Source organism: Phascolarctos cinereus, unplaced genomic scaffold (genome assembly GCF_003287225.1).
Source record: "Phascolarctos cinereus isolate Bilbo 61053 unplaced genomic scaffold, phaCin_HiC Scaffold_4;HRSCAF=312, whole genome shotgun sequence".
NCBI classification, from domain to species: Eukaryota; Metazoa; Chordata; class Mammalia; order Diprotodontia; family Phascolarctidae; genus Phascolarctos; species Phascolarctos cinereus.
In genome coordinates, this window is record NW_027555847.1 from 519,072,382 (window position 1) to 519,082,249 (window position 9,868).

Here is a 9,868-nt window from a genome sequence, read left to right on the forward strand (position 1 = left end):
TTACTCAGTGTTCACCATATTAATAATGTCTTCCTTATATATGGATAATATATCATCACAAATCACATCTCAATGAAGAAAAATAATTAGTTCCTAAGATTAGGTCATTAAATGAAAGACTAAATCTAAGAAGTATCTTTTAATATCTTTTAATAAAGTATCTTATATGGACTTGCCAACTAGAACAATTTAAACATTACTTAAGATTCCAAAATGTTACCATGTAAAGAAATTTATAAAAATAAATACTTTAAAGCTGGGACCTTCATGTAGTCCAATCTCATTTTACAGATAAAGAAACAAAAGCTCAAAGGAGCTAAATGACTCTCCCAAGGTCACATAGTTGAAGTACAATCCAGGGCTCCTTACTCCCTCACTCAGTGTTTTTTCCAATATACCACAATGAATCACAGACTAGGTAGGGAGTCTAGGATGTACACTTCAAAACCACTACTCTAACTACTACTGCTGTGACCAAGCAGCTTTAAATAAATCCCCATAATCCTAGACTCCTGTATGTTGCTTTATGATTTTGAATACATAATGTGAAAAATCATGTTTGTGGGTTCTATATAACCTGCAAGGCTTATTTAAAACCAGGGATTTCAAAGCAATAGGTACATAATAAGCAAAAGTTGATTAACTTCCTGGCTGTGTGACTTTGGACATGTCACTTATAACCTCTCAGTGGTCCAGGAAACTCTAAGAATTTAAATTACAGATCAAATACAGATCTGATTGGTAAAGAAAATTCCTTCAACCAATGAAATTATAAATCCAGGGCCCTCTTCTTCCCTCCTCCCCCAAAACTATTATTTCAGATTTTAAAATTTAGTGGAATCAAAGTACCAAGTTTTAACAAAGTGACAGGTGTAACATATTATCCTCATCAATACCGATTTACTGAACAATGAGTGTTCATTTTGAAGATTTTACAATTAGCCTATACTCTGAAAACCCAAAGTTTACCTACTTATTATCAAAATGTTCATTCTGTAAGTTCAGATTCATCATCCAGACCAATTTTAACTTAAATGATAGAAAAATGACATTTATTTTTCTTGCTTTTGGAAACACTACTTTGTGTTCTTATAACATAATCAATTTATCTTCCTTTTTTAAAATGGTCATTGTAATTTGCTTCCTCCCCACCTTATCCTCAAAAAAAATTATCAATGCTAGTTTTGGAAGTCTCTTCAGAGATCTGATCTCCTCTTAACATTCATTCCAAGACTTCAAGAAAATGTTTTGAGTTTTAACAAAACTACCATTTTAAGACATATGCCTATGCAGTTAGGTGCCTTTTTCAAGTAGAAAGAAGACATGAACTGTTTCACTATTTTCGTCTACAAGGATGTTTAAACTACAAAATGAATCTATTTTACAATGCCTTATCACACCATAAATAACTAATGCTGAATGTTCTCGATGAGGTTATGTGCAGAGACGGCATGTAAATATAATACAGGAATATCTTCTAAGAAAAAAAAGGCCCAACCCACACAACCTCATAAATAAGCTGTGAACAGCTGTTGTATAAAGTTCAGGAAGAGTAACTGGTATCCATCAGTTATATCTTTCGCTCCAACTAGAAATGAAAAGCTACCCAAAACAAAAACCTCACCCCCAAATCCAATCACAACAGAGTGTGACCACTCTTCCCCTCCTCCCCCCAGCCCGCTCAAGCTGTTCAGCTAGAGATGGGACAGTTCCCCTTGACAGCTCCTCTCTTTGTTTTGCCAGGCTCCCCCTCTCCTTCCCTCTACCCCCTCCCCTTCCCTCCCCCTCGTGATGCTGCTGACCTACATGGGAGCTAGATCTGCATCAGGCAGGAGAGCAGCCCCAAAAGCCGCCGCTTTCCTCCCCGCACCCCATGCCCCCGGGTCTGCCAGCTCCTCCCAGCGGGCGCGGGAGCCAGGCGGACCAGGGAGTCAGGAGGGCAAAGAGAAGCCGCGGAGGGGGAGGGGGGCTGCAGGGCCAGGTCACCCCCCCCAAGCACTCCCCAGCCCCCCAACACCTCGAACAAGGGTTCTGTGATCCCGAGATCCTCTCTCGTGATGGATCGCGGGGCTGCGCCGGCCCGGGGGGCGGGGGCCCGGGGAAGCGGCCGCGGCCAACCGCGGGGCGGGGGGCGCTCACCTGCGCCCGAGGGCGGCTCCCCGGCGTCGCCCGGCCGGGGGGCCAGGGTGACAGTGCCGTCCCTCCAGACTCGGATCTGCGCGGGCGCCTCCACTCGGCGGCGGGGCGCGCGGCTGGGGCGGCTGCGCGGGTCTCCGGCGGCGGCCCGCAGGGAGCCGCAGCACTGGTAGCACACGGCCCACGCCTGCTCCTCGTTGATGGGCTGGTTGTAGAGGCGCAGGATCTCCTCCAGGCTCAGCGAGTCCCGCGGACCCCCGCCGTCCAGACCCGCCGCCCCCGGGCCCGAGGCCGGGGAGCCCGACCCCCGCTGCTCGCCGCTGCCGCCGGGCACCGCTGCGGCCGCTCCGGAGTGAGCCATCCCTTACGCAGCCGCCTCGTTCTCCTGCTCCCTCCTCGGCTTCGCCTCAGCCCAGGAGCATCTTCTCCTCCGCCCGCCGCCAGCCGCCGCCTCCCCATCCCCGGAACCGCCGCCGCAGCTCAGCAGCTCGGGCGCCTCGGGAGCTGCGCGCGCCGCCCGCCCAGACCGAGCGAGACGCTGAGAGAGAGACGCGGAGCCCGGGGTCCCCGCGAGCGCGAGAGGAGGGGGCGGCGGAGGGAGGGGGCGGCGGGGGGAGGGGAGACCCAGAGCAGGAGGAAGCAGTCCCAGCCCGCCGCCGCCGCCTCCGCGCCTATTGACAAGCGCCTCCGCAGCCCCCGAGCCAGCTCATAGCAACGCAATGGCGTCCGTCCCACCCTGCCTTCCCAACAGCCCCGCCCAGCCCCGTCCCCCGGCTCCCGGCTCCGGGGTTCCGAAGCAGCAGCAGCTGCTGCTGAGGTTAACGCCCAGAGTCTTCACTTGCATCACCACCGCGCCTCCTGCGGGAGGGAGCTGCCACCGGCCCGGGCAGGAAAGCACCAGTCTGTCCCAGAAAGGCCACAGAGGAGACCTGTGTTCAACTGACAAGGTCACATTGGTACACGAGGCCCAAAAGTGCAAGTGGGTTCGGCGTCTAAGGAGAACCTCGTATCCTCAGCTTTACCCAGCAAAAGGCATGCTTTTCTCCAGCTGCCCTTTTCTGCCAAAACCTTGGTTGTGTCTTCCACAGTCACCGCTGGGTCCAGCGGGCAGGCCGGTGTAAGTTAATTGCCCACTAAGTTTGTAAAAGAGGGGCACATTGTCGCACCGGATAAAGTTAGCCTTAGCCTCAGGAATCAGGAAGACTTGGATTTTAATCCTACTTCTTACACTTACTATGACCCTGGGCAAATCACCTCTCTTGGTGGCCCCAAACAACTCTCTAGTCAGTCGATTATCATTTTGCCAAGCTTATACTATGTGCCGGGAGGGTACAAAGAAAGGCAGACAATCCTTGCTTTGAAGGAGCTCATCTATTGGGGGGTGGGAGTGGGAAGGAAAGAATGGACAAATAACCGTGTATAAACAAGCTGTTTACGGGATAAATTGGAAACAATTAAGGGAGCGCAGTAGAATTAAGGAAGATCAGGGAGCAGTTAAATAATTTGCCCAGGCAGAGGGCGGTTTCCCTACCAAATTCCCCACATCAATGAAATCACAGATACGGACCTACCCCCACCCCCACCCCCAAAAGGATTGTAGGATTGTGAACAGTTAGGGAATTTTAAAATAATGTGTAGTTGGGTAGCTCCCAAAAATAAATAAAGGCTCATAGAACAGTGGCTGCCTTTGCAAATACTCTTGGTGTCATTTGCAGCTCATGTTCAGGTTTTGTCTGTGACATCTAGATGCTGTTCCTCACATCAAGATAATGTCTTCAGTAACGCAATTTGGAAGCATAGTCATCATCACAACAGCATTCATCACAGCCCAATTAACCCAGCCTACTCATTTGATAAGAATGGATGATACCTCCACGTCTAAGTAGTTGAGTGGTGAACTGGAGGATGATTAGCCCCAGGGTGGAACAAATAAATATTCCAAAAGCACACTGAACCAATATCATAAACCTATAAATGTAATCCCAGCTTTACAGCAGCAATAATAGATCATTCTTGTGTAAAGCAATGAGATGTGGTAGCATGTTTAATTAATAATATTCCACCGTGAGACTACAGGACTGTTCTGATAAAGAGCCCCTACAGGAAATTGCTAATGTAATTATTTGGATGGAGATTATACAGCCAATATTAAGTAGCACTTCTCTTTATGTCAGTCTTCTTATTCAGAATTTTATGTGTAGAACGATCCAAAATGGTCCTATCTTTTGGTACAAATTGCAAGGGTATATAGCCTGTTGCTCCATTAAAGGTCTACTCTCAAGTCTCATAGTGTAATTGTAACCCTGTCTTTTTTAAAGACTGTGACACTGAAGCATAAGCTCTGCCAGGCTCTACCAACCTGGAAACACTTTGAGTGAATATATGTCCATCATCTGAAAATTCACCACAGCTAAATGTGGAGAGGCTTATCACCAGGATGACTTCAGGGTGATGAATTATGCAGCCACAGCAGCTCTTAAAAACCACCTACTAAGTCATAGTGGTCTGTATAAATGTAGGTGCTTGAAGAGGGCAGTTTCAACCTACCCAAATCACCAAAATCATAAATCCTTGAAGTATTGTAGCTATAGATGGTTGTGCCTTAAATCACCATGATGCAAAGGAATTGGGTGGTTGTTTTTTTAATTGAGAATCACTGATCAATGGGAAAGAGGAATCAATTGAGGGTTACATGAGCAACTTCAATTTAATTCAACATTTATTGAGTAACTACTGTGTGGAAGGTAGGGAACACAAAGAAGCATGGTCTCTTCCTTCAAAAAAAGCTTACAATTTAGTCTTGTCGATTGGCCAAAAATAGGTCATGGGCCAAGCAAGCCCCACTTGGTCATTGTTTGGGCCCAATTGGCTCAGAGTGAATGTAAATAGCAGTTGTTTCTGTTTTGGCCGCAAACCCTTCCTATCTTCCAGTCCCAGATGAATTTTTTTTTAACTAGGTAAGAGAGACCATTCTCTGCCTCATTTCTTAGCTAGTCTCAATCACTGATTGGATGTTGCCTCAATCAAACTGAGACCTGTTAGCTTAAAAAGGCCAAGGTCTCCTACTGTATCTCCAGTCATCCTGATTTATATCTTGCAACTGGACCCAGAAATGTCAGGAGAAGAAAGTGAGGCTACTGGCTTTGCACAGCCCTCCTTCACTTAAATCTCATTCACTTGCGTGTCGTGTCATGGCATCATCTCCCTGATGTCATGGTCTCTTTGAGAAAGAAGGACAAACAACAAGAAGAAACAACAATTTAGTAAGAGGACATAGAAAATAACTATACATCATGGAAGATTCTGTCAAGTGCCATAGGAGAAATAGAAACCCGTATGGAAACACAGAGGAAGGAGAAATTATTTCCAATTGGACTAATTAAGAAAGCTTCACTTTGTTGTTCAGTCATGACCCCATTTGGGGTTTTCTTGGCAAAGATACTAGAGTGGTTTGCCATTTCCTTCTCCAATTCATTTTACAGAGGAGGAAATGAGGCAAACAGGGTGAAGTGACTTGCCCAGGGACACAAAGCTAGTATCTAAGACCAATTTGAACTCAGGAAAGAGTCTTCCTGACTCCAGACCTGACATTCTATCCACTGGGCCACCTAGCTGCCCTAGAAAAGTTCATAGAATCATAGATTCAGAGGGAGAAAGGATCTTTGAGGTCACTTAGTTCAGTTCCTTTACTTGATAAATGAGGAAATGAGGGCCAGAGAAATCAAGTGATTTACTAAGGCTCATACATGTTATAACTGACAAGAGTTTCATGAAATAGATAGCATTTGATCTCAGTTTGGGGGAAATGGGTAGAATTTTGACAAGTGGATATGGAAGCCACTGGATTTTAGAGTCTTTATAAAAGGACTTAATTGGCTGCCTAGCCCAACTTATGTCCTCTCCAAAATCCACACTGTAACATACTGGTCAAGAGGTCATTTAGCTTCTGCTTCAAGACCTACAGTGAGAAACACACCACCTTTTCAGCCCATTCCACTTTTAGGTAATTCTAATTCTTAGTTTTTCCTGACAAAATTAAATGTTCCTTTTTGCTAGTTCTGCCTTCTTTGACCAAGCAGAACAAGTTTAATATCTTTCCCACAAAATTTTCTTACTTGAAGACAGCTTTCATGTTTACATTGCCTCCCACACACACACACCATGCTAAACATTCCTTCAAATCTTCCTCATGTGACCCTTCATCACCATGGTTGCCCTACTTAAATTGTAGCATCCAGAACTAAACATAATACTCTAGATGTGATCCCAGAAGGACAGAATACAGAAAAGCTGGCATGTCTTTCTTCCTGGAAGGAATTCATGGGCTCTCTCTTTCTCAGAATGGATAAAGGGATGACTTCAGTCAAGAAGATATGAGTTCAAGTGCCGCCTCTGATAACATCCTGACTGTGTAAGGCTTGGCAAGTTACTTAACCTCAGTACTGTCAAGTAAATCTCTAAGGCTGTTATTATTATTCATTGCAAATAAATTGCTGCCCCACATTGGTACAGAACACATTATCAGGTGTTTCCTGTACCAACAAAATCACAGGTCCTGACCGAAAAAAAAAATTTCTGTCGATACCACCCAAGAACCTATTAAGTGTTTGGGCTGCTATGTCAGCCTGCTAACTCATACTGAGTTTGCAACTCACTAACATCCCCAGATGTTCTATGGATAACATCTTTAACCATGCCTCCCTCATCAGACTACATTTACCCCGGTTGACTTTCATCATATTCAATTTGATCAATCATTTAACTTGTTAAGATCTTAGATTCTGACTTTATCATTCAGTGTGTTAGCTAGTCTTCCTAGCCTTATGTCACCTGGAAAGTTGATAAACATTACATTTTTGCCTTTATCCAAATCATTGAAAAAATTGTTAAATGGCAGGAACACCATTGCATTGGTAATAGATAAGTTATTCCTTTGCTCCACTGGGCTAACTCCTTTTGGGGCTGGTTCACAGCCAATCTCTTGTCAGCTTCCTCAATGGCTTTTAAAAAATACAGTTAGTATTTTATTTTTCCTCAGTTACATATAAAAACTATTTTTAACATTCATTTTTAAAATTATGAGTTCCACAAGTTGTGGCATATGAATGTAATAGAATATTATTGTGCTATAAGAAATGATGAGCAGGCAGACTTCAGAAAAACCTGCAAAGACTTATATGAACTGATACTGAGTGAAATGAGCAGAACTAGGAGAACATTGTACACAGTAACAACTACATTGTGAAATGACTGACCTTGATAGATTTAGCTCTTCTCAGCAATGCAAGGATCTAAGATAACTCCAAAAGACTCACAATGGAAAATGCTATCCACATCCAGATAAAGAACTTTGGAGTCTGAATGCAGATGGAAGCATACTATTTGCTCTCCTTTTCTTTTGTTGTTTTGTTTTGTTTCTTCTCCTGGTTCCTCCCATTACTTTTAATTCTTTTTTACATTATGACTAATGTGAAAATATGTTTAATATGAATGTATAAGTAGCGCCTATGTCAGATTGCACGCCATCTTTGGGAGGGGGGAGGAAAGGATAGGGGAGAAAATTCAAAACTCAAAATCTTGTGGAAGTGTTGAAAATTGAAAATTAATTAATTTTTAAAAACTGAGTTCCAAATTCTCTCCCTTCCTCTCTCCCGAATGAGAAGGCAAGCAATTCCATATAGGTTATACATGTGTAATTGTGCAAAACATTTCCATATTAGTCATGTTGTGAAAGAAAACATAGACCAAAAAACAAACAAACCAACCCAAACCTCAAAAAAAGTAAAGTAAAAAAGTATGCTTCAATCTGTATTCAGGCACTATCAGTTCATTCTCTGGGGATAGATAGCATTTGTCATCATAAGTCCTTCAGAGTTGCCTTGGATTATTGTATTGCTAAGAATACCTAAGTCATTCACAGCTGATCATCTTTCAATATTGCTGTTACTTTGTACACAGTACATTTAACTTTGCATCAGCTCATGTAAGTCTTTACAAGTTTTTCTGAGTTTCCTGCTCATCATTTCTTAGAGCACAATAGTATTCCATCATAATCACATACCACAATTTATTCAGCCCAATTGATGGGTATCCCCTCAATTTCCAATTCTTTGCCCCCCAGAAAAGAGCTGCTATAAATATTTTTGTATATATAGGTCCTTTTCCTTTTTGTTTTTTATCTCTTTTGGGATACAGACCTAGTAGTGGTGTTGCTAGGTCAAAGGGCATATGTGGTTTTATAGCCTTCTGAGCATAGTTCCAAATTGCTCTCCAGAATGGTTGAATCAGTTCACAACTCCACCAACAATGCATTAATGTCTCATTTTTACCACATTCCCTCCACCATTTGTTATTTTCCTTTTATGTCCTGTCAGCCAATCTAATAGGTATAAGGTAGTACTTCAGAATTACTTTGATTTGCATTTCTGCAATCAATAGTGAGTTAGAACTTTTTTTTCATATGGCTATAGATGGCTTTGATATCTCATCTAAAAACTGTTCATATCTTTTGATCATTTATCAATTGGGGAATAGCTCTTATTTTTATAAATTTGTCTCAGTTCTCTATATGTTTGAGAAATTAGACCTTTATCAGAGAAACTTGCTTTGAAATTTTTTTCACAGTTACCATTGCTAACTGTATTTCCCTCCATCCTATTCCCCTACCCCTGTTTATTCTATTCTCTCTCTTCTTTCACCCTGTCCCCCCTCAAAAAGTGTTTTGCTTCTTAATACCCCTCCCTCCAATCTGTCCTCCCTTCTATCACCCCTTCTTTTTCTTATCTCCTTCCCCTCCTACTTTCCTGTAGGGTAAGAGAGATTTCTATACCCAGTTGAGTGTGTTTGCTATTTCCTCTTTGAGCCAATTCTGATGAGAGTAAGGTTCACTCACTCCACCTCACTTCCCCCACCCCTTCCCCTCCACTGTGAAAGCTTTTTCTTGCCTCTTTTATGTGACATAATTTACCTCAGTGAACCTCTCCCTTTCTCTTTCTCCCAGTACATTCCTCTCTTATCCCTTAACTTTTTATTTTTAGATACCATCCCTTCATATTCAACTCACACCTGTGCCCTCTGTCTATATATACTCCTTCTAACTGCCCTAATAATGAGAAAGTTCTTATGAGTTACAAGTACCATCTTCCTGTGTAGGAATGTAAACAATTTAACCTTATTAAGTCCCTTATGATATCCCTTTCCTGTTTGCCTTTTTATGGTCTTTTCATCAAGAGTGCTTAAAAGTCCTCTATTTCATTGAGAATCCATTTTTCCCCCTGAAGGATTATAGTCAGAATTTTTCTGGGTAGGTGATTCTTGGTTGTAATCATAGCTCCTTTGCCCTCTGGAATATTATATTCCAAGCCCGCCAGTCCTTTAATGTAGAAGGTGTTAAATCTTGTGTTATCCTTACTGTGGCTCCGCAGTACTTGAATTGTTTTTTTCTGGCTGCTTGCAATATTTTCTCCTTGACCTGGGAACTCTGGGATTTGCTATAATATTCCTAGGAGTTTTCATTTTGCAGGCTCTTTCAGGAGATGATTGGTGGATTCTTTCAATTTCTATTTTACTCTCTGGTTCTAGAATATCAGGGCAGTTTTCCTTGATAATTTCTTGAAAGATGATGCCTAGGCTCTTTTTTTGATCGTGGCTTTCAAGTAATCCAATAATTTTTAAATTATCTTTCCTGGATCTGTTTTCCAGGTCAGTTATTTTTCCACTGAGATATTTCACA

At 42.8% G+C, this 9,868-nt stretch overlaps 1 protein-coding gene across 3 annotated transcripts in view; it reads right to left on the reverse strand.

Annotated features, from left to right (window-relative positions):
* The window catches only part of SPIRE1 (spire type actin nucleation factor 1), a 236,947-nt gene extending 234,375 nt beyond the window's left edge, over window positions 1-2,572 (reverse strand). For all 3 annotated transcript variants that reach the window (XM_020985573.2, XM_020985571.2, XM_020985572.2), the window contains exon 1: window positions 2,140-2,572. In XM_020985573.2, coding sequence (XP_020841232.1) covers window positions 2,140-2,497 — 358 coding nt within the window. In that variant the 5' untranslated portion in view covers window positions 2,498-2,572. The remainder of the gene's footprint in view (window positions 1-2,139) is intronic.
* Window positions 2,573-9,868: the final 7,296 nt, after the last annotated feature.